The following is a 24,639-nucleotide window of genomic DNA, read 5'->3' as shown; positions in this document are numbered from 1 at the left end:
GAAAGTCTTTATGTTTTGCAGGTTCTGGCTGTCATGACTGAAGGAAATGCTGAAGACAGGCAGTACACAGGGAAGTATCCAAGGTGAGCAGATGGGCAAGTCCTTCTGTATGAACAGTCATAGTAGTGACGAGACCAGACAATGAATGAGTGTTTTGCGCTTCCTTATATAAGGAAACTGATGAGGTTGATGCCAAACAGGTGTGAAGATTGAGTTGAGTGTGCAGGAGATGGCCAGGGAGGATTATGGGAAATGTAGTGCATTGTGGTGACAGGCATGGTGAATGGAGATCGTGACGGTAGTGACTTAATTGCGGATAAAGAACGGGCACACTTGTACAGGTACATGCTCCTCTGTTACATCTGAACTACTGTACTGAGATAGAGGGTTCTGTTCCAATGGTTGTCCTGAAAGCCATTGTCAAAGACTTTAAAGCCAGTGGAATAAGATCAGGAGGTGACAGGTTGAGTTGTTACTTTAGCTGATTGTAAAACATGTGCTTCCAAGTTCAAGGATCACCCTCAATGTATTAGTTACATTGGCCAGAAGGCCAGTCACTATAAAAAAGGACTGAAACACCACAGGTGTAATACAAAGGGGAATAAAAAGGCATGTATGCATAAATAGGACAGACAATGGAATAAGAGGGGGATAAAGTAAAACAAACACACAAGCAAAAGCGTAACAAAAGGTATAAACAAATGCATTTTTGCTGATGAATTTGCTTATAACTAAGTTTGGGGCAGCCCTCTGATATCTGAGCTTGTGGTTTGGATCTGAACCCGCAGGTGATTGACTCCACTGTTCTGTTCCTAACCAAGTAGTATACCTAACATTGTCTGATCAGAAGATCAGAACAGCCATATTCTCCAAAGCTGTTAAGCAACATGGCTCAACCCAATAAAGAGAGGAGTAGGAACAAATTGATACCTGGAGTCAATTTCAAAGGTTTACCAAAAAAATAAAAAGCTAGTGCTCTCCACATTCCCAAAGTTCAAAAAGCAAATGAGGGTAGAAGAGCTTAATTCTGGAGGGTTACCTAGGTGAGTACTGAAGTTGTAAATGACTAAGTGAGGCCATCAAAGAATAGGACAACAGCAGCACATTCAACTGAAAAGAAGCTGACCAGCTCATCTAGAAGACGTGGTACATGTGAAGTTCATAACATTCAAAGATGTTGCATAGAGGGTATATTTAGAGATATTTTTGAAGGAAACCTGCTCAATCTCCCTTCCCTGGCTTGCAAAAAATTTACATTTTGCTAGGGGTCACTTTGTCCTGTGGTGAAATCTTCAGTCAAACTCATGATGAATGGATAACTCAACATTGGAATGAATGGCAACCTCCCCCAGTTTCTCGTGAAGCCAATACGGAAGTGACTTAAACTGCGATTCATTGACTGGCCACTAGAGACAGGCTGCAAACGAGAGCAGAATCTCATTGAGTCCCATGTTAAAATACCCAAATTTTCAGCAGAAAAAAAACATGTTAACAGCCTGGATCAAATTGTGGTTTTGGTCTATACTGCTAATTTTGCCCTTCATGACAACAAAAACAATCCCCCTTTATCTTCTACACTTGGTTTCTCCCACCACCCATGATGCACCACAGCACAGATATAAAAGTTCATTGCAGAAGCTGTTCTGTTTTTTCATCTGGTTCTAGCAAGCTGTTGTATTGGGCGGCTTTCTGTTTGTTTGGCTTTTCATTTTTATTGAGTTGCGCACTGTAAAGCATGCTGCTGCCAAGCTCTGTAACTGACTCTATATACTATGTTTAAGTTGAAAGGTAGGAAGTATTTAAATACTGTTTTGACCTGTTCTTCATTCAGTAATGAAATTTACCTGCATCTCCAGATTGTTCACCTGCTGCTCGTCTGCCATGTGTTTTCTCTTGAAGGATTCATAATTTGTTTTTAATTAATATCTTTGATATGTGTTGTGGATGAAATTTAACATGGAAAGCATTAAATGTATGTTTTGATTAATAATCAAAAGATATATAATCACTCAAACCTCTTTCTGTTCCCTGGTTTCTTACTATGAGCTCATCAATGTTGTGTTGTTCAGAAACTGAAGATTGATGTTTGTATGTTGTAAGTATGTGCAGCAGTTCTGTGTTTGCATGAAAAAAAAATTGTTGTGTGGCTGTTTGTAAAAATGTGTGTAGTTGTATCATTGAATATAAAAATAATTCATAATTTAAGTTTTGCATTTTAAAGGAGTTCTTCATGTTCTTCATTCAGTAATGAAATTTACCTGCATCTCCAGATTGTTCACCTGCTGCTCGTCTGCCATGTGTTTTCTCTTGAAAACACATGGCAGTCTGATTTATTTATTTATTTATTTATTTTAACAGAGGCTATATATATATATATATATATATATATAGCCTCTGTTAAAATAAATAAATAAATAAATAAAAACATTTTACTAACCATAACCCTTTACTTTTTTGCATTTTACCTCTAGGGTTCTTTAGCTAATTTACTTAGTGTAGGTTTTACTAAACCTGGCATTATGTAGTATGAGAATTTTTGGCTAATATCTTTTCAGTTAATGGTTTGACTGTATACTGTCAAAAATGAATTTCAGTTCAATTATTCATATTTGCCCAATGAAAAAGAGCGAGGTTTAGCTTTAGTAAGTGGCTCGTCTAATGCATATTCTACGCCATTTGTGAAGCTGTATGTCTAAATATCTATGTAATAATTTGTGAAAAAAAAAAATAAGCTAAAGAAATTTGACAGGGCGTTTCGTAATTCAGACATGTTTTGAATCCCTCGGCTCGCCGTAGCTGTCAGGTTGCAGTATGTTGTTAAAGTTCAGTCGTTCGCAACATTGGAAATAATATTCATTCTCATTCGTCTACGGTATGGATCAGACTGTTTCACATTTTACTTCACAGCGAACGCTTGAACACACGCAGTTCACAGTGTGATAGTGTGTTCTGATTCAGGCACTTTTTGATCTCACGGAAACTACAAAGCAGCATGCTAACAGCTAGCAAACTCGAGCTGCCCATCAATAACTCTTATTTCACACATGCAAACTAAAATATCTAAATATAACCTAACATATTTATCTTGTAAGCGTTTAGCAGCGTTCATCTTGCGTTTCTAGTGTTGTTTCCTGGGTTTGTTTTTAGTCGCATACAGTGGGTGTTTATATGTTCAATGACATTTTATGCGTTTTAGTGTCTAATCTTCATCTCGGAGTGTTTTTGACTGTTGAAATACAGGAAGTCGAGTTTTGTTTGTGAAATAAGCAATGCAGCATACAGACATACTTCTGTGTAGCGAAGCGCGTTATTCTACAAGCTCACTGTTGAAAAGGGAGTATATAAGTTGTTTCAAAATATAAAGTTAATGAGATATAAGAAATAACTGTTGATAAAAGTGTATATATAGCTCTGAAAGTGTTGCAGCCTCCTTCAGTGAGAGAATGTTAGCTCTGCTTTTATCATATATTTAATTTCACAGAAGCCTCTTTAAATGACTTGGGTAAAGTTGGTTTTATATTCGCACATTCGGACTTCTGATAAATTCAGACTTTCCAATAAATGTGCAATAAATTAATGTTTGCGAATTTTAAGCAGCGACATGATATTGACAACCAACGATTGTCAACTTACAACATTTTTCACAGTCGATCAAAATAGGCAAGTATTTAATGGCATATTTACTTGTGAATGTCCACTGAATGTCCAATGTAGTGTGATTAACAAGCCTATTGAATACGGATGTCCGAATGTGCGAATATAAATCCAACTTTACCCAAGTCTTTAACTGTGAGGATGTGAATTCATGAACATGATTCTCTGTGATTCATCGTTCACATTTTAAAGCATCCTTTAGAGAGGAGTCATTTTGCTGTAGATGTGAAGGAGTTTTCAGAAACAAAATGTATTTGCGTGTCATGAAGAGTTTGCAGTGACATTTGTTCGTTACACCATCAGTAAACTTTACTCACCTCAGTTTGTATTGTTGGTTTGTTTGTTTCTGTAGTGAAGGCTGATTGTAGAGCATCATGGGAAACACCAGTGATCGTGTGTCTGCTGAGCGGCATGGAGCAAAGACGCAGCGGTCAGACAGCGGAGGCCATAAAGACCTCGAGCCCGGCAAAATGATGGACAGCACGGACGACCCTAACATTTTCAACACACATGGGCCGGAATCTAAAGTATGCAAGAATACGCAGTGACATCAAGTCATTTTATAAACGCACAACTTTGTACAGCAAGTATCAGCAGGAACACCTGCTTAAAGCTTAAAGCGGTCATATACATTTGATCAGTTTGCCTGTATTTTATTTATGCTCATTTCCATCATCATAACCATCTTCCAGCCTCTATCTGACGCTTACAATTAAACAGACCGTTTAAATGTAAACAGTAAACGAGACTTTCTTACGTAAATGACCTCAGCTATCATTAGTTGTAAAAGAGCAGGTTGTGGTTAGTTAAAAACAGATGTGTTCTGCCAGGCACCAGGTGAGAAGGACTTCGCCCCAGATTTAGATGACATGGTGAAGACGAGTCCTCAGGCTCGACCCACCGTGATCCGCTGGGCTGGAGGAGGGAAAGAGGTTTACATCACAGGCTCCTTCAACAACTGGAGCAGCAAGATCCCGCTGAATAAAAGGTATCTGTGCGCTCGCCTTTCCACGGTACGAACCGCCGTAATGAACAGAAGATCACACGTTGTTATTTAATGTGTTTTTCAAGCATGTGTAAATGTTTTCTTTTTTTTTTTTTTTCTTTTTTTTTTCGAAGCCATAATGATTTTGTAGCAATCTTGGAGCTGCCTGAGGGTGAACATCAGTACAAGTTCTTTGTTGATGGCCAGTGGCTTCATGACCCGTCTGAGGTGACTATATCTAAACCGTCACATGACTTATGAACAGGGATGCCAATACCACTTTTTCCCAAAATAGGCCAATACAGATACTTTAATTTCTGGTACTTGCCTGTACTGATGCCTGTATTTACATTGCATTTGCAAAAGATTATGAATCATATTCATTGATTTGATTTTAGCAAATATATATTTCCTTCAAATATTTTCATGCTTAGTTATGCCTGTTAAAAATGTATTGTACAAGCCTCTGTTACTTTCACTGTTCATTGTATTGCTCTATCATATTTTATCTTGATAGCACAGCACTTTTGGAGCTGTTTCAGCAGGGATCATTGATAAGGATTTTCTTCTGCTGGCCTGGTTGGGTCAGGGGTTCAAATGTTTAGATACCAGCGAAATTTAACAATTCAATATAACAATTTTTATCCTAACCCTAATGACAAGTAAACATTCAGTAATAAAATAAGAACAAATAATCCAATTACAAATACAAGTAAAAAACAATAAAAAAAAAATTTATAAAAAAAAGATACAAAAGAAATAAACTGGGTGTTCATGTAGGTTTAACAGTAGCTTTCAGATACAGAATTTGATTTTAAAAAAAAGTAATCAAATGTAAAATATCACTGAATATTGATGATTCTTTATTAAAGTTTCAAAAATCATTCAGTCAAGAGAAGTGAATGATTTAGTTGTTTAACTTTAAAAACAGCTGCTGCCCCTTTAAGACCAAATGCATCAAATATACTGTTAGACATGCGTTTTATTTCTCTCAACTGTTTACGTTCACTTAAGACATACTGCAATACTCACAAAAGTGGGTGTTTTTACAAAGTTTTGTGTGAATTTCTCATTTCAAGCGCAAGAAAACATAAAGGAGAATTCAATGCAGAATTCAAGTGTTCTCCATACGCGGCTTTCTGGGCGCACGCTTCGGATGGGCTAGGGATGGGCATTTTTCCAAAATATTGTATTCGAATATTTGGGCTTGTAAAAAACGAATATTCGAATATTAGTTTATTTAAATGAGGTTAAACGAGAAGGACATTATTGTTTTATATTCATCAAAATTTTGTTACCATTTCTGAACAAGCTTACGATTAGGCAATACACAACAAGCTTACGTTATATCTTAAGGTTTTCTTTTAGTTCAAAGCATTAAACAATATGTGTAAACAGAAAATATTAAGAACAGAAGCACTTAAGCTCAAGCAGCACGAATGGGAAAAACGCTTATAAAGCAGACCGCCAGTTATCGTACAAAACGTAAGGTACATAATACACTTGAGTCAGTATATGGTTATCGTGTTTATATTTTTTCACATGTTCATGTTGAGAAAAACAATATCCACATGCTCGGTGAAAAAACGAGCTGCGCTGACAGACGTTGCAGAAACACAAAGATAACGATAATACATAACGGTATGCTAAGCTAAGTTTCTAACAGCAGCATTTTCTGTTCATAAATATATCTCCCTCGACGAAACTTAAAGGAAGCCTATGTCTCAAAATCATTTTGCTATCAGATAAGTTATCATCTCGGCTCACTCTGGGATAACTTACTACAGCTGCACTTACCTGTCGTGAATGCAGTGATGGACAGCTGTCTTTCCTCTCTGGTGTTTAGATTTCATGTGCTTTCTCATTATGGTGTTGATATTATGATAACTCAGTTTCATTAATTAATTTGATCAAAAGTAATTCCAGTTTGTAAGATCATTTTCATCTAAGTTTCATCCAAACTGCGCGAGGCAGACGACAACATTATGTGACGATCAAATAAAATAAACTTGTTAAACACGCTCCACAGCGCCACCCGGTGCATTTAGTTATAATTGCAAGTTTTAGTGCTCAGGATTTATCATGGATTCACTGCATTTACGGCCAGGAAAGCAACATAGAAAAATTAGAATAGTATTTTTATTTTTCGAATATTAATTACAGGTCGAATATTCGACTATTTGTGCACACCCCTAGTTTGCGCACAGCAAACTTCTTGTCATGTAATGTAGGAAACCACTCATTGTGCATACGTCACATAACAGTTAAAGTTTTTACTTGCATATACAATTTCGTTTTAATACAAATCACACATTTGTGCTGAGTGAGCGATCAGCAACCAAGAGCAATAGAAGTGTGCGCTCAGTTAACATTAGTAATATGTGCCTCATATTACCTTCTGTGAAAGAATCCTCTATTCTAACCCTATTGATCGAACCACAAACGTTCCAGCGATGTCTGTGAAAAAGGTACGTGCGATCAACAAGCTCACGCGTCTGTGCCGAAGCACGTTCAATCCACTCCGTGTTTTACTTATCAGCTCACGCACAGCAGCTATATATTACACGCGCACAGTATCGGCCCTGATCCCGGTATCAGTATCTGTGTATCCCTAACTTAGGAACATAGCTTCCTATTGTAGGTATCACCACTACTATACAAACAAATGGCAAGAAATGATGTCAGTTATGAGGGTTAAAGGTGAACAATCACAGGACGACTCTTAAGTATCACACAGCAAACCCATCATTCTGTACTCGCGTGCTCAAGCAGTCAAAACAGTCAATCTAATCATTATACAGGCAAACGTTCAATGAAAAGGTGGAATTAATGAGATTCAAGTTTGACATTTAAAAACATAAACAGTCCATTTAAATGTCAAACTGTGTATTTGGGTAATCTAGGGTTTGAAACATGGAACATTAACGATAAAAAACTGCTGGCGATACTATTGGCAGCCAGTAAGAAATCTGTTACGAGGAAATGTTTAAAGGTAGACCCACCCACCATTGATAAAGGATTGAAATTGTCTATGAGATTTATGTTATGGAAAAGATATCCTTTTCCCTCAAAGTGGAAAAAGAAAAATTCTATAAGATCTGGACTAAATGGACTGAGTATGTAAAACCAACACATCTGATTTGATTTCATTAGACTGTACTTGTGCTTTGTGTAAACCTGCCCTCTTTTTATGTGATGTTTTAATTACTTGAAGTGGTACGCATCCTGGTTCTGTTCTGCTTTGTTTTGGTTCCCAATTGGAATAAGTAGTGGTCCATAAAAGAAAATTTCAGAAAGGCAATATGGACAGACTCATCTAAAATATCTGTATCCATCCCTACCTATGTACTTGAACGTCTAAAGTTGTAACTAATGTATGTGATGGGAATTTGCCTTTCCAAATAAAAAGATAATTAAAAAAAAAAAAAAAAAAAAAACAACAGCTCGCACAGAGAGAAAGTTTTTTTTTTTTCTTTCTGAATAACACAAAAGGAGATGTTTAGCACAATGTTCATGCTGCTTTTTCATGTCTTGTGCATCGATTCGTGATCATCGTCTTTTGTGCTCCACAGAAGAAAAAGTCACACAGGTTAGGGGTTTCATGTTGGCCGAATCCATTTCTTTAAATTGAAATGCATGTGTTTTCTCTTCAGCCGGTTGTCACCAGTCAGATGGGCACCATTAACAACCTGATCCATGTGAAGAAATCAGATTTTGAGGTGTTTGACGCACTGCAGGTGGATTCTCTCGAGTGCTCCGATACGTCAGGTAAGAGCCGTCCACACTTATAAACAGTGCTATTATAATAATGTTACACAAATGCACATGTGGATGTAAAGTCTCAATCATGCATGTCTCTTAGAAAAGCTGCTTCTATAGATAAGATCCAGCAGGGTCATTTGTTAATGTGAAGTATTTGTGTGTGTAGATCTGTCCAGCTCTCCACCTGGGCCGTACGGACAGGAAGTGTATATGTTCAAACCCGAGGAACGCTTCAAAGCTCCGCCCATCCTGCCGCCACACCTGCTACAAGTCATACTCAACAAAGACACCAACATATCAGTGAGAATCCTGTCCTACTGGCTTGACTGTTTTATTTAAAATACTACTAAAGCGTCAGTAGAAAAAAAAATGTGCCAGCAATAAAAAAACAATATAAAGTTAAAATAAATATTCAACAAGACATGAAAGAAAGACATGTTTTCTCAATGTCTGTAATTCAATTAAATTCTAAAGAGCTATTTATGATGTTGACAGAAATGTCACAAAAGAATAAAGATTGAACAGAGGAGACCCATTAAAGGGGACAGGACATTGGTTTGAATTATTTTAATATTTATTTATTTAATAGGGACAGTGTGTGTTAATGAACAGACATTGATAATACATGAATGTAAACACACCGGATTGTAGCCAAAGGCTAATTTCCATCCGTTGTCCCCAGGACTGTGGTCACAAGAGCCAAATACATAGACAAACAAATTTCATACACACAAAAAAAAAAAAAAAAAAAAAATACACAATATGTTCCTTGAGATTTGTTTATAACATATATATGCAGTAAAAGGATTATTTTCAACCTTCATTCTGAGCTTCCATCTGAAATTATGCGTTTTTAAGGCACGGCTCCTTTAAGGCTTGTCAGTAAATGCCCATTGTTATGATTAGCTGACATCAGTATCAAGAGCCACTTGCTATTTTGAAAACATTATCTATATAAAACCGTCATTTACAGACAAAGCATTATGAAATCATTTACTTACCGTTTGTGATGCAGCTGCTATTAGATTTAATACAGTCGCTGCTTCATCTGCTTCACCCTGCCGTTGCAGGCATATGCAAATGTATTTGCTCATGTGACTTTACAGATCCCATAAAATCAAAACTAGGCATTTTTCAAGCTTGATTAAATAAAAGCTTTGTTTATAATGAAGATGTTTTTAGCTATGAAACTTGCAGGATGATTTAAAGGTGCAATGTGTAAAATTTGTGAGGATCTATTGGCAGAAATCCAATATAAGATACATAACTGATGTTTTCAGAGGTGTATAAAGACCTTACATAATGAACCGTTGTTTTAATTACCTTAGAATGAGCCATTCACCGCGGATCCCCCCTCCATGTCAAGTCAGACTCTACAGAGGGCGTTTAGTCACTATGCTGCTGTTCTTCTAATCGGTCGTGTTTTTAGAGGCAGCTTGCATCGTCACTATGTTGAATACGCACAAAGTAGTAGTAGTCGTCTGGTTTATTAGAAGAAGAAACCTCATTGCTTGACTGGCTAACGTATTCTCTGCTGTCTCAGATGACGATATCGTTGACTTATGTCGTCCAGACGGCCACCGTAGCTTCGCTATTTTGCTTCGAAAGGGGGTGAGCTGCTGTTGGTTGCAGTTTGCTACCTCACTGATAGATGCCACTAAAATGTACACACTGCACCTTTAATGGTACAAAGACCTCTTGTGTAAAAAAAAAAAAAAAAAAAAGAAATTTTGATTTCTTATGTCATGACCACTTTAATTAAATAAGAAAGGGTCTGCTCTCACAATACTTTTTTGCATTCTTCTGCACTGCTTTTCCATTGTTTTTCTATGCAAACATTTATTGGACAGACATCTTTTGCAGTTTCTCTCACATAAGTGTCAATTTAAGTTAACAACTTTAAAAAAAACTTTTTTGCATTCCTGCATCTCGCTCGACATCAGTCCATGTCAGTCCAGTAAGTTAAACGATTGTCTTTTTGTGTGTTGAGCCTTTGGTTTGGGTGTCGTTGTCCTGAGGCTGAAGGAAATTCCACTCCTGGGTTAGTTGGAGACAGTTGGTTTAACAGCCTGTTTTATGTGTTTCAGTGTGATCCTGCCTTGCTGCCAGAACCCAACCATGTGATGCTGAATCATCTGTATGCGCTCTCAATAAAGGTACATTATACACCTGCTACCAAACATGCTCTCCTGTAATGGTAAATAATTGACTGATTTTTTTTCTGTCTCAGGATGGTGTGATGGTTCTCAGTGCAACTCACCGTTATAAGAAGAAATATGTGACGTCTCTTCTGTACAAGCCTATTTAACGAGCTCCGGATGGCACATCATTTACAGTCTGTATCCACTATAGTCGAGATTGCACTATTAACCCGTGATATTTACGGTGGCTCTGTTAGCTTGAGACTTCAGCAGTAGTGAATGTGTGTGTGTGTCTTTTATCTCTGTCATCACACACATTCAGGTGCAGCTTTTTGCGATTGCAATCTTGAGGGCCAGATTTCTATCTGTCCATAGCGCTTTATGAAATACTGTCAGACAGAATTCATACATTTGAAAACTGCAAAACGCACAGAGAGTTTAAAACAGATGAACATTTGAATGTAATGTTTCATTCTAAGCTTTTATGGTTTATAGTGTCATAATTCATTTTATAAACCGAGGGAAAGACTTGCATGTTTATGTGTCTATTTTCAGAATGAAAGGGAGTTTCGGCCAACAGTGGCGTTTAGTATTTTATCCTAACGAAACACTTTAGTACTTTCACATCCTCTCTAATGGATCAGAGTTAAGTTATGATTTCAACAAAAGAAAACTTCAGGAAGGGACTGAACAGATAAACATTTACAGCAGCATCACAGAATGTCACAAATAGATTGTGAACAGTGTGAGTTTGTGGAGTTTTACTGCATGTGGTTTGAATTTCATCTTGATGCTGTACAGACGAGCACTTTAGCTGTGTTTCACTGTGACAGACAAACTCGTTTTCTTTATTTTATCAAGCAGGAATGTATTTTTGCCTCTGTTACAAATGTTATTTATATGCTACACAGACACTATATTGGCCAAAAGTATGTGGATGCCAAATATTAGCTGGCTTGTTCCAGTGGGGTTTATGTCTCTTCCAGTAAAGAGTATCTGTGGACATGTCTTTGTGCTCAGGGTCATTGTCATGCTGGAAGAGAAAAGGATCCTCCACAATCTTCTGCAACAAAGTTGGAAACAGAATTCTCTAAAATGTTATTGTATGTGTAACATTAAGATTAATTTTAGCTAAAATTGCTGGAATTTACATGTTAATTAAGAATGGGGCATCCACATGTTTGACCATATAATGTACATTTGTCTTTAAATATTTTTTGTGTGAAATGGTTGGCTTTGTTGTTTTTAATATTTCTGGCCATCATCAATATTAAATGTTGAAACAGAAATGTGATTTGTGATCTTATGAGGACCCAACCCTTTTTTAATGTTGATGAGGATGGTATCGTTTGTTCGTGAGGATTTGTTTTGTTTGCTGTGAATTGAATATTGTGGTGTTGAAGATTCATTCGCTCCAAAGATAATGGTAACTTTAGTCATATGATCAAGTGTGATATCCCACAGGAAAGATGCTCAAAATATGATTTTATTGAAAGAGCAACAGCAGCTTTCAGTGCTTTTATGGGATATTTTGAGGGAAAATCCACTAACTTGAATTTGTTTCATGTGTTAAGCTATGCATTCTAGAGGATGGGTGTATTGCTTCTAAAAAAAATAATAAATGGAACCATTCTGGTTGATTTGATCCAGTTTCTTTGTTTTCATAAAAAAAAAACGATGTTTTTTACATTTCAAAACATTTGCAAGCAAAATGAATGCTTTTCTATTGTTTATTGATGTTTAATTTCCAAAAGCAGCTTTCATAATACATGGCACATATTCAGCAGCTTCAGACACAGAGTTTGATTGGCTCTCGTGTCGGCGATCTTTTGTTACATTGCACGATCACATCAGTAACTATGGCAACAAATAAGCCTTCAAGCACTATATACATATTATACAGATTTTAGAACCAACATATGCAGCTCATTTTTCTCTCCACCTGAATTCAAGTCTCTTTTTTCCTCCTCTTACTTTGGTATTTAATCCAAAACATTGAAAGAATCACATCAATACTTCTCATTTGTGGTTCTGAATAAAATGATGCTAGACCCACAATACTGTAATGTGCTCACAAGGCCATTTAAGATTGATATTGCATTTCTCACTGAAGAGAATTCACTTACATGGCTGTTTAAAGGCAAAGCAACATTCACTTACAAGCTTATGTTTTCATCCTATGCAAGAGATTTGAGGCAAGGCAACTCTGCAATTTTTAGGCAACTTCTACAGTTTATAAATTGGTGTAATGTACACAGTAAATGCATCTATATGATGTCTCACATCATCATCAAATAGCTATTGCACAGCTACCCATGTTTTGAAGATTTGCATATTCTATAGCAAATGTTGATTATATTTACCCACACTGCAAAATTAAAACAACATGAAGGCATAAATTATGTACAACTCTGAAAGAAATTATACAGCACAAATCTAAGAGCAGTAAAGAAACACCTCTGTTTGTGATTGGCTGTGTGATCGTGACATCAGCAGCTCTGGTCCCACCAATCCTCTGCCAAAGTTTGCAGTCTCTAGTTCAGAAATCTTCAGCACTGTCATTGATCATATTTGCACAGGAATGACTGTGCACAAATCAATGTCAACTTATTTGAACTTCATATTCATTTTTTCAATTGCAGGAAATCACAACTTTCTATTTGTCCTCTTAAACGACCCATTTATTCACTCGTGAACAAAGTCTGTCTATGACGTAAAGTGGCAGTCAAGACGCCCAAAGCTCAAACCTTGAGAATTCATACAAGGTTGTTAAAATAGAACTTGTGAAGTTACTTGAAAGCAGTTTACATACAGAAGTCGAAATCAACAGCTCAGTTAAGGCAAAATAAGGGAAACTAACCATGCAAACTTTGGCATGTTTGGTGAGCCTCACCTCAGAAAAACAGGTGTTTTATTTTTAATCAACCTCCATCATGCAAATACTAAATACAACATTCCATTTCAGTCAGCAGCACTGGAGAAAGATGACAATAACAACAATCATAATAATACTAACAGTGGCACGATATATGACACAATGTCAAGAAGAATGACATTAAGTGAAAACGCATGAACTTGTTTCACATGCTTCAGTTGACGTGCGTCTCGTGACGCGTGAAGGCAGCCGTCGGAGCTCGGAGATGACGTACGGCTGAGTGAATGTGTTTATTGCCAAAAATCCCTGAGATACTCGAGGGAATTCTGTGGCAGTCTGTTTATTTCTGACAAAGTAAAGAGTGTTTCCTCTCAGAAGATAAATACTGTAAGGTTCTTCTCACAACACTCAATCAATAGGCATCTGGATTTTAACAGCCCACTGTTAAAGGAAAGAGGTAAAATTACACAGAAGAAGTTGGCAGGAAAAGGGTAAGGCGGGTGAGTTAGCAGTGCCGGCTGGTTTAACGGGTGGCGGTGAGCTGAAGACACTCCCTGACACGCTTCTTGGCGGGCTGCTGCGGACTGGCTGTTTCCATGGTGATCTCAGGACAAGCAGGGGTCACGCGAACCCAAGAAGAAGAGCCTGTGGAGGCTTTACCTGGAGAACAGAGTGAAAGATCTTAAAACATTGTATAATCAATCATATTGATTATCAGAATAACATCAGGGTAAGTTGAGATGCATTCCTGAGGTTAACACACACACACACACACACACACAGAGTCAGTTTGAACATACCAACAATTTGTAAATATTCTGAAGGAAGGTTCAGGTGATTTGTCTCTTAGCACAAGCTGTTGTGTTCAATGATGCACCGAAATTTCAGTAACCGAAAACATTTGACCAAGAATGTTCAGTTTCAGTTTTAAAGGGCCAAAATCACTCTTTCAAACATTGATGTTTCATTAGCGTTTCTCTAATGGCACGTTTAGCATATATTTCATGCCACAACATGGATAAACTACAACAGGTAAGCATTGTGACGCTAGGACCGGGCTGCATCTGGTTTCTGACTTGTGACGCCGCCTGAATCATAATCATACAGTGTTCGTTCGATGGCCGGAGGAGAAATGAGTGACTGAGTCTGGTTTCTCTCAAGGTTTTTTTCTCCATTCTGTCACCTGATGGAGTTTGGGTTCTTGCTGCTGTCGCCTCTGACTTGCTTAGTCGGGGACACTTAATATTCGACCGTATTATTGATCTGACTGTACTGACACTATTGTGTGAGAACTGAACTGAGCTGGACGATGACATCACCGTTTTCTCCAGAGCTGCTGTACAGATAAATGAACTAATTTAATCATTGATGATCTTGACAACAGAACTAAATCAACACTGATCTGACTTCAGCTGAATAATGACAGCGTTACTGTACAGCAAAAACTGAACTGTTTGCATCATTGAATCATTTTCTTTTCATCACTGTAAAGCTTCTTTGAAACAATCTGTATTGTATAAAGCACTTTATAAATAAAGGTGACTTGACTTGACAATACCGATTTCTCGTATTTAATCAATCTTCATTTTGATGAACCGAGATCTGTTTACATTTGATGAACAAAACTTCTCAAAAAAGTCTCAGCTTTCATCAATAAATTCAGTCAAAAATGACAATGAATTAGAGCAGAAACATAATCAGGTAATTAAAAAGTTAATATAAAAACTGCCTTGTGTGCAATTTAAATCTTTGTATAAAACTCGGTTTTTGAGCGCTGATGATAATGTGATTAAAAAATTAATTTCAGGGCATCACTAGTTGTGTTTTATGATGGGTTAGCAGCATGTATGATAATATATCTTTTGCGTTTGTGACTGAAATAATCGTGAGTAACTCAAACAAACACGTGATCCAACCTATGATGCAACACAACTGATCTAATGGAAGGAAACATTTAAGCACTGATGACACAAGCAGCATGAGGTGACATGCACATGGCGCAAACCTGACCGTTACCATGGCAAAGGGAGGAAGAGGAGGAGCTTAGAGAGGAAATCCTGAGCTCATTCTTCTGGAAACACTCGGAGAAAATGAGAGAAATGGAGGACAGACAGAATAAAGACAGAAGGAAGTCGAGATTCAAGATGAGGGACAAACACAAGACAAACAGCACTGAACAAACCTATCTGAGGTGAAACCGAACACTCACCTCTAGATTCGCTCGTGCTTTTTTCAGAACATCTCGAGTCCGGGACACTGTAAGACAGACGAGTTCTGATGACATCATAACACTAAAACACATCAGCATATGTCTGTATGTTGTGTCAAACTATTGAAACAAATCAAACATGGTTCAGTTATCATAAATAAATCTGAAAAATGCTGCTATAAAAATGCTGCTTCCCTTCACTGCAGAGCGCTTTCATTCCTCCCAAATGTCTAAATGTATTGTGGTAAAATGCAGTCCACTGTTGCTAAAATATTAAAAATAATAACAGTCGGTGCTTTCTCTGCAGAAAAGCAAAGTATACTTTTGGGCGTCAGGCGGCAAACACACACAAAAATGTCTAAATGCCCAATTTGCCGAGCATTCACATAACCACAGTCATTTTTTAGTCCTAAAGTGAACATAAACAACAAGAGAAAATCATTCACTGCTTTTTAATAAACTTTTTGTAACTTTAATAGGATCTTTGTATGTTTAATTCATACAGTAAATATTATTGTGCTGCATTTTATTTTACATTCTATTACTTTATTCAGTGTCCGTGGCAGGATATTACTTGCATGAATACTACTGTTCGACTGAAAAAAAGATCTTTATTTCATTTGTATCTTTGCTGTACTGTTTCAATGATCAAAATTGGTAATGAGAATTTGTATCATTATTTCTAGCAAAATATAATAACATGATAGGAGTCATTTTATTTCATGATAACAATATTTTGGTCATATTGCCCACCCCTAATCATGTTAAATAATCATGGTTCAATACTGAATCATGATCATGATTTTCTGTAATCTAGCCCTAGTTTCTGTTTTTTAGAGTTTCAGCAACTGGGGAAAAACTGAGGCACCTAACAGGCTCTTCAGACTCACGCTGGTTGACGATGAAGGTCTCCATGCTTTCTTTGCTTCGGCTGGTGCAGCGCAAACGCTGGATGGTTCCCTGTAGAACCTCCTCCTGCTCTGCGATCCGCAGACGCAGCAGCTGGATCTCCTCACGCATGGACTGCTCCTGAGAGGAAACCAGCACCGTGCACATTTATGTAGCATTTCATTTTTTAGGGATTCAATAAATGTTGACCAAATGATGTTGAGGTTCTAACCCTCTGAATGAGATGGACGGGCCCATCGCTGCTCGGCAGAGCCGCCCGCCAGAACATCTTGAGCAGAGAGACGGCCTCGTCCAGAATCTGATGCAAGGTCTTTGTGTCGGAGAGCAGCGTCTTCACTGTGTTGTAGTCCAGAGCCTGTAAGAGAGAAACATGAAACATCTGCAAAAATGCTTTGATTTGTCAGCAGGTGTCTCAGCATCACCTTCCCGCTGCTGATCTCCAGCAGGGCCGCGTTGAGACACGCCTGCAGCGCCACCTCCATCCGCTGCACCAGCGCCCTGCCCTCCAACACCTGCTGCTGCAGCGCGCCGTAATCATCCACGTGACCGATCGCGTGCCGCCCGTTACGGTTGGCGAACGAGCCGTCCGGAGCTTCTCCTTCCAGATCTGCGTGAGGCTCCAGCGAGTCTGAGGTGAAGACAGTTTTTAGTTCTTCTCATCAACCGAATAACTGCACTTGAACATTCATCAAGCAAAATCATTAATAACTAGTTCTCAACCAGAAGTACTTCAGCAGGTTCTAGGAGGTAGTTGGAAAGTTTATCTGCTGACAGAACTGACCAATCTTGTGCAAGAAAAACAAGCTCAGGTTCTCATTAAAGGGAGAAGCCAAGTTTTAGTTATGTAGGGTTAAACTCCATTTTAATTCAATTCAAAGCAATTTGATGGGCCTGCTTTCAGCCACATTGAAAAATAAACATCCCAGCTGCAGTTCACACACACACACACACACACGCACACGCACACTTACTCTCTCTCACACACACTTACTCTCACACACACACACACACACACGCACACGCACACTTACTCTCTCACACACACACACACACACACACACACACACACACGCACACACACACTTACTCTCTCTCACACACACTTACTCTCACACACACACACACACACACACACGCACACGCACACTTACTCTCTCTCACACACACTTACTCTCTCACACACACACACACGCACACGCACACTTACTCTCTCTCACACACACTTACTCTCACACACACACACACACACACGCACACTTACTCTCTCTCACACACACTTACTCTCTCACACACACACACACACACGCACACGCACACTTACTCTCTCTCACACACACTTACTCTCACACACACACACACACGCACACTTACTCTCTCTCACACACACTTACTCTCACACACACACACACACACACACACACACACACACGCACACTTACTCTCTCTCACACACACTTACTCTCACACACACACACACACACACAGGCACACACCGTTAGTCTCTTCCATCTCTGAGTATGGTGAGTACAGAGGCCCGGCCGGAAACGGACCCACATCTCTGACAGGAGGAGAAGGAGACGGGTCTGTGAAACATGGCAGATTGGTTAGTGACTTTGTAAAAAACACACAGAGAAACCATAATGTCCATTCACACACAATGTTACTGGCAAAGTGGTTCTTTACAACGATAACTGCAGCTACAGACAGGTTTTTAAAGATAACGCTCAATCTCAGTGCACACGCCAACACGTCACATGAGTGTTCCAGTTGTTAAATTACACAAGCAAGACAGCTGAAGTGAAATCAAGACGTCCTCATGTTACCGTGGAGGAGCTGGCGACGGTAAAGCACATCCCGCAGGGGGCTGGCCGGGATGATGGGTGACGGGCGCTGCTCGGCAGAATGATCCAGCTGCTTCTGCAGTTGAGCTCGTAGAGCGCTGTTTTCCTGCACACTGTGCTCCAGCTGGGCCCTCAGAGCCCGAACCTCCACCAACAGCTCCCCCAACTCCACCGACGGGCACGGCTCACACACAAACCCTGAAGAGAGAGAGCAGAGGGCAAGATTTTCAGCCAATAAACACAATTTCTCTCCATTCGCTGCACGACATGGTTGGAATATGTTGTGGTGCTCTTGCGGTGTCTCACCGGCAGCGGCGCTCTTTCTCGCACCACACACTCGGTCGTACAGCCGTAGTTCACTCTGCAGGGAGTGTAGCAGCTGCCTGCTCTCTGCTAACTGCTGCTGGAGTAAACTCACCTCGTGCTGCAGGCTGAACACATCACCAGTTACAGCTTTCACTCATGTGCACATTTCACACACGGGTTCCAATCACAACAATCAGAAATTGCCAGTCGCTCATATGAAACAACTTTCTTTACATGAAGCTGCTCTCCATAGGGTTTCTCTGACCTGTTGTTGTGCTCCTGACTGTTTTGTCTGTCTTGTCGCAGTTGTTGGATTTGTTGACTTTGCTCACAGTTGTGCGTCTGTAGCCTCCTCAGCTCCTCCTTCCATTGCTCCGCCTCTAACTCCGCCTGCTGCAGCCGAACACGCCCAGAAAGCACCGCCTCCCTGAGCTGCTCCGCCTCTTCACTGCTGTCTGCATCAAACAAATTTCAGATAATCTGTTCTATTCAGATTCTAAACTCTCCAGAGTCAGACATTGATACTCATTCCACAACAAACACTCATGACTGTAATATAATTCATGGGAATTAATGTGTGTGTTTTGATGAAATCTATACCCACCTTTAGCAGAGGAATTAAATGCATTATATGATTCATTATATGTGTTTAGAAGGGTTCTCCACAGATGATGTCTATGTGCTCTGCAGATTGGTGGACTGGGTAAAAGAAGAGCTCATCAGCTATTATAGGTTGTCTAATCATTTGAAGAAGGTATTTCTTTCTTTATCCATAGTAACTGTGTTACAAGATGTTTCTCGCTGGTGGAATGATCTTCTTAAAATCATCTCTTCTTTAGGAGTCAACATCAACAGGATGCATTATTTAAACAAAATTCTCTGCACTTTCCTAAAGTGGAAGTACGGAACATTATTTGGGTTAAAAATGAATAAAAAGGAATTATTGAAAGAGTACATTAAATACTGTCCAAAACTGTCTCCTTGCTTTACCCTGATTACTAAGCATACAGTAATGATTTAAAAGTTGTCATTTAGATCTTACAGGAAATGTCAGTTTGACATTATTTGTCTTTGCATGTTTCATTCCTGTCTGAAAACAAACAGAAGAAGGTCAGGCTGTTACAACACGAGTGAGAGTGAGGATCATTCAAAAAAGATTCGCCAAGAAACTCTTTCAGAGGAGAGTTTACAAGCAAACAGGGAAAGAGACGGAGCAGGAACTCATCAACATCGACTGACACGTCAAAGGATCTGAACTGACCCAGAGATGGCCTTTACTTGATCAACAGGTAAGATAATCTTGCAATAATGCTGAAAGTCAGCACTGCTTAACTTCCGCAACGTTATTTATTTTAAAATAACTGTTAACAGAGAGTCAAACGGAAGACAGTGGAAGCAGAGGAAGACTTTATATACAGATATTTTGACGTAATTCCTGACATTTACTTCATAAAATGACCGCCTGTAATCGCTTTGCTGTATTCCCTATTTGTAAGTCACTTTGGATAAAAGCGTCTGCTAAATGAATACATGTAAGCAGGGCTCGACAGAAAGCATCCCCTCTATAAAGCTGCCATCCCGCCTTACCATCCCCTTTAGATTAACAGTGTTATGTATTATGTAAAAGTTATCATGGAAACTAAATTTTAAAATTCTCTGTATGATAATTTACAACCTATACATAACAGCGATTGGCCAATCAGAACTCGGCGCACAGTCACGCTCTGATTCAAGCAAGCAGTTCGTCATTTTTCGCGCTTGTTCAGAAGGATCAGGAGATTGGTTCAAGCGCATCTTTTGACGTTCTTGGAAAAGAAAAGAACAGAAGGTATGATATTACTTTGATTAGTGTTTTAAGAACATTCCCCTGACACATTAGAAAGAAGAACGAACATAGCTAAAGTGCATTGATGCCGTAAGGGATTGTTGTCAAGGTGAATTCATCACCGAGGTAATAATCTACACGTTTATAGGCTATGTTAGCTACATGTACATGTGTTTATTTATTTTATTTAATAAAAAAACTACAGGCTCTGTTCATACTCCACTGTTTAAAACTGCATGAACCATCCTAACCCTAACCCTAACAAAGACTACTAATTGTTAATTCAGAAGTAACTCTATTTTCTATATATTTTGTCCAGATTATCCAATGTTAGAGCTCTGAAGTGCTGAAAAGTGTGGGGCTTAAAAATAAGTGACATCTGGAACACATTTATGGTGGTATTTTTATGTATTTATTTTTTTGAATAAATAAAATATAGGCCTATGTTGCAGGGTTTTTCCTGCATAGAGAATTACGAGGAAAGATATCTGTCAACAAAACTCAGACAGGCAGTCACATGCTCAGATATCTTTCCACGGTTCTCTTACGGTTCCCGGCCATTCTCGAACCGTTCGATGATGCGCGGATCGTGGTTATATCCACGGCTACTGCGGATAATCCACGGCCCAATATCATCGGGCAGTTGGCGACGGGATGATATATTTTTAACAGTGGATTCAGGTGCCTCCGGACCAACAATTTTACCACCTCTGCCAAAAATAATTTAATGAATAATGCCTATTTTTCTACTCTTTAAACCAATAAATAAAAATGTTAAAAGCCATTGCCCACACCATCCTCCTTGAAATTGTTTTACAATTCGACTTCTGCATGTAAGATATCATGGCATCAGCTGAACGAAACATGTGAATTGTCTTGACATATAAAGTAAAATATTCAGGTCCTACTGTAACAATGTGATTTTAATTGTAAATCAAAATAAAGTAGATTGACAGATTGTGTCCCCACAATATAAATGGATTATTAAACATACTAAATGATGTTTTTGTGAGAAAGTAAAGGTATGCACAGTTTCCTGTGATGGTTAGGTTTAGGGGTAGGGTTAGGGTAGGGGGATAGAATGTACAGTTTGTACGGTATAAAATGCATTACGCCTGTGGAAAGTCCCCACAAGTGACCAAGACCTAAACTGTGTGTGTGTGTGTGAGCGTGTCTGTGAGTGTGTACCTCTGCTGGCTTGTAACCTGGACTGAAGTGCCAGATTTTCCTCCTTTAACACTCTGACTTCATTGGTCAGTTGACTGACGGCATCATGACTCTGGATAAAGATGTTGGTTGGAGCCGCTGTCAAACACACACACACACAGTGATGAGCCATTAGTTTATTTGAAATGGCTCTCACATCTGTAAACAAGCACACAGACTATTTAAACACTGTTATTTTGCATTAAACAGCTCAGTGATTTCTGCCACCAAGACTGAACTGAGATTTACTGGATGATTGTGAACATTGTGTTCATTGAACTGCTGTATAAAAGCACTGTGACACTGACAGTCGTTATTCAAAGTATCAGTCATGTGATGATCTGCTGTCCAATCACAGCAGTGATCATCACATTCAGATCAGCAGCATGAATGCTTGCGTCTCTCACACACACACACACACACACACACACACACACACCTGTGTCTCTCGCCGCTGTGGCCAGGCGTCCCTCTAACTGCTGTCTCAATCTCTCGTTGGTTCTGATGGAATCTTCTAGTCGCTGACGCAGAGACCGAATCTCTCTCAGATGCTCCTCAATCACGTCTACACCTGTCAAAATCATCACATCATAATCATGGCAAAAAAAAAAAAAACATTTTTTTTTTCTTGTTCATCATTTTTTTTATTGAAACCACTAATTGAGCAGCAATATTCACACACAGACACACACCTGATTGGCTGTTGCCAGACTGATAATACGATGATCCATCAAAACCTCTGATTGGCTGAATCATATTTTCCATGTCCCACAATGCATCTGTATGCACAGATGGGCCTCCACTCTTTCCCAGTGCATGATGGGATACAGGCATGTAATCGATGGAACGGGGCGTGTGATAGCTGGAGAGCGAGTGAGGCGCACTGAACGCTGTTGGAAAAAGAGCGAAGCAGAAACAGAGTGATTCAGATCATCTGATTAATGATTATAAACAGCAGCATCAAATGCTCTCACGCTGCAAAGAAAAGTGGAACAGCATCACTCATAGCTCTCCAAACCTCTAACAGCAGAAAACGCCAAAAGAAACTAGATGGTTCCTGTTATTCATCAAGCTCTTTACACTTTAAGCACTAATAACTCGCGACGTGCTTCCAGCTCCATCACATCACACAGCGAATCCAGCCACAAAGATTAACAGATGTATATGTGGTGTTAGAGACAATATTTAAACTGAACATCTTATTTCTGAGATTCAGCTGCGTTCACACTGACAGCGACCTGATCGAATCACAGCAAGAGTCTCTAATCTGTTGGTTTCTAGCAGGCGTAAGCAACAGAATTCACCAGGTTATGAATAAATAATAATAAACAGGAATAAATGAATGATGTCTAGTCACTTTGCCAACACATTTATAAATTTCTAACCTGTGCTGAAAACTTTCATGACACTTCAGATCATTCACCGCATGTATATCCTCAAACCTGTCCTTAAAGACAGTGATGTGATTTGATGTGACACACGCAGCACAAAGTGTGTGTTAGTCAGTCAGTCAGGGACAAACACACACACATGCCATCTGCTCACTTCTCATCGGTGGCCTGTGGCTGCTCTGTATCCTGCGGTCAGGGTCAGGGCAGGTCAAGGGGGCAAAGGTCATGGGATTAGCATGAGCAGACCAGCTGTGGGTTTGGATCAGAGGCTGTGAGCTGGACGAGAGTCTGGTGAAAACACCTGTAGACGGTGGAGCTGTTACTTCTGTGCATCGAAAACCTTGCTATTGTGTTTCTGAGTACTGCTGCTATTCAACAACAGAATGTATTATATACACTCTTAAAATATACATTCATGTACATACAGCACTGTATACCCTTTTACATGTTTATTGCATCTTGCCCTTATGTGGCTGTACATGTCAATGTCTGAATAGTTTGTTTGCACTGCCTGTTTTTTAATCTCTTTCTATTTAATACACTGTACCCTGTACATACAGTATGACAAACATCTTGACTTTGACTTGCTGTATTTGTGTAAGTAAAATGTATTGTTCTGTGTGTATAAGCAAAAATATTCAGTGATACCAGCGGAAAGTTTGGTCATCTCAATGCAGCAAAACTCTAGATGTAAGTATTTTACATTATATCCAGATCATTTGTTCACAGTTTTATATTGTCCACTTCTAAAACTTGCTCTATAAGGTAAAGCATATATATATAAGGTAAGGGGATTATAGATATAACTTTGAAATCATGTGTATTGTGAAACACACTATAGAAACAAACGTAACTTGATTTAAACAGGAAACATGAATGGCAACAGTTTAATCCACTCACTTCACTATTTTGACCAAACTCAACCAGAGACGTGAAGCACTTACACGGATTTAGAGAAAATTCAGTTTTCCGGAGTACTTTCGGGAGAAATGTGTTTGTAATAAACTGAACTCTGTGTGAACAGAATGAGATGAAACACTGACACTGGATTACACTGCAGCAGGACGCCCTTTACCCTATTTGTATGATTGCTAATTGTTTCTGCACCTCTGTCTTTCGGCTTGGGCTCCGTCTCCTCCTGAGCAAACTCACTGCCGGCATCCACGTCTGAGCACAGCTCCACGTCCTCATTGGTGGAGCCTCTCTCATCAGACACGAATGAGATGCAGTCTGATTGGTCTGTGGTCTCAGAGGGGGCGTGGCTGCTGCAGGGCGTGTCAGGGCGCTTCTGTAACTGGGTGTGAAGAGACTCGATGATTTGATCTTTGTGTTGGAGCTCCTTACTCAACCTATTGAAGACATGGAGACCATGAACATGATCACCTGTGATCAATAAAGTGAAGTGAAGCAATGGATATCATATTCCAGAGCAGACACTGACCTCAGCGCTAGCAGCTCGTGACCCGTTTTATCATCTTGCTGCTCTGAACGATCACCTGACAAGCAAAGACAGCATGTAATGAAGGACTGTATGA

The 24,639-nt window shown here is 39.2% G+C and overlaps 2 protein-coding genes across 10 annotated transcripts in view; one reads left to right on the top strand and one right to left on the bottom strand.

The window, feature by feature from the left end:
- The first annotated feature begins 2,761 nt into the window (after positions 1 to 2,761).
- Positions 2,762 to 12,149, top strand: prkab2 (protein kinase, AMP-activated, beta 2 non-catalytic subunit). Its single transcript, XM_067362076.1, has 8 exons — positions 2,762 to 2,872; positions 4,007 to 4,181; positions 4,485 to 4,642; positions 4,774 to 4,867; positions 8,293 to 8,407; positions 8,568 to 8,701; positions 10,489 to 10,557; positions 10,632 to 12,149. The coding sequence occupies exons 2-8, from the start codon at positions 4,029 to 4,031 to the stop codon at positions 10,707 to 10,709; spliced, it is 801 nt and encodes a 266-aa protein (XP_067218177.1). The 5' UTR covers positions 2,762 to 2,872; positions 4,007 to 4,028; the 3' UTR covers positions 10,710 to 12,149.
- Positions 12,150 to 12,267: 118 nt separating this feature from the next.
- The window catches only part of LOC137002439 (myomegalin-like), a 54,492-nt gene continuing 42,120 nt past the window's right edge, over positions 12,268 to 24,639 (bottom strand). For 2 of the 9 annotated variants that reach the window (XM_067362067.1, XM_067362068.1), the window contains 16 exons: positions 24,546 to 24,600; positions 24,212 to 24,453; positions 23,259 to 23,405; positions 22,406 to 22,603; positions 22,153 to 22,284; positions 21,696 to 21,812; positions 18,948 to 19,137; positions 18,683 to 18,807; positions 18,359 to 18,574; positions 18,029 to 18,118; positions 16,958 to 17,163; positions 16,747 to 16,890; positions 16,517 to 16,655; positions 15,627 to 15,673; positions 15,434 to 15,488; positions 12,269 to 14,077 (listed from right to left, as the gene is read on the bottom strand). In XM_067362067.1, the coding sequence (XP_067218168.1) occupies positions 13,941 to 14,077; positions 15,434 to 15,488; positions 15,627 to 15,673; positions 16,517 to 16,655; positions 16,747 to 16,890; positions 16,958 to 17,163; positions 18,029 to 18,118; positions 18,359 to 18,574; positions 18,683 to 18,807; positions 18,948 to 19,137; positions 21,696 to 21,812; positions 22,153 to 22,284; positions 22,406 to 22,603; positions 23,259 to 23,405; positions 24,212 to 24,453; positions 24,546 to 24,600 (2,240 nt within the window). In that variant the 3' untranslated portion in view covers positions 12,269 to 13,940. Of the gene's footprint in view, positions 14,078 to 15,433; positions 15,489 to 15,626; positions 15,674 to 16,516; positions 16,656 to 16,746; positions 16,891 to 16,957; positions 17,164 to 18,028; positions 18,119 to 18,358; positions 18,575 to 18,682; positions 18,808 to 18,947; positions 19,138 to 19,286; positions 19,382 to 21,695; positions 21,813 to 22,152; positions 22,285 to 22,405; positions 22,604 to 23,258; positions 23,406 to 24,211; positions 24,454 to 24,545; positions 24,601 to 24,639 lie in introns of those variants that run through there. The other 7 variants (XM_067362069.1, XM_067362073.1, XM_067362074.1 and 4 more) reach the window with 7 other exon arrangements.

This window comes from Chanodichthys erythropterus, chromosome 16 (genome assembly GCF_024489055.1).
Source record: "Chanodichthys erythropterus isolate Z2021 chromosome 16, ASM2448905v1, whole genome shotgun sequence".
NCBI classification, from domain to species: domain Eukaryota; kingdom Metazoa; phylum Chordata; class Actinopteri; order Cypriniformes; family Xenocyprididae; genus Chanodichthys; species Chanodichthys erythropterus.
The sequence above is the reverse complement of the archived record's forward strand: the minus strand, read 5'-3'. Positions and strand labels throughout refer to the sequence as shown.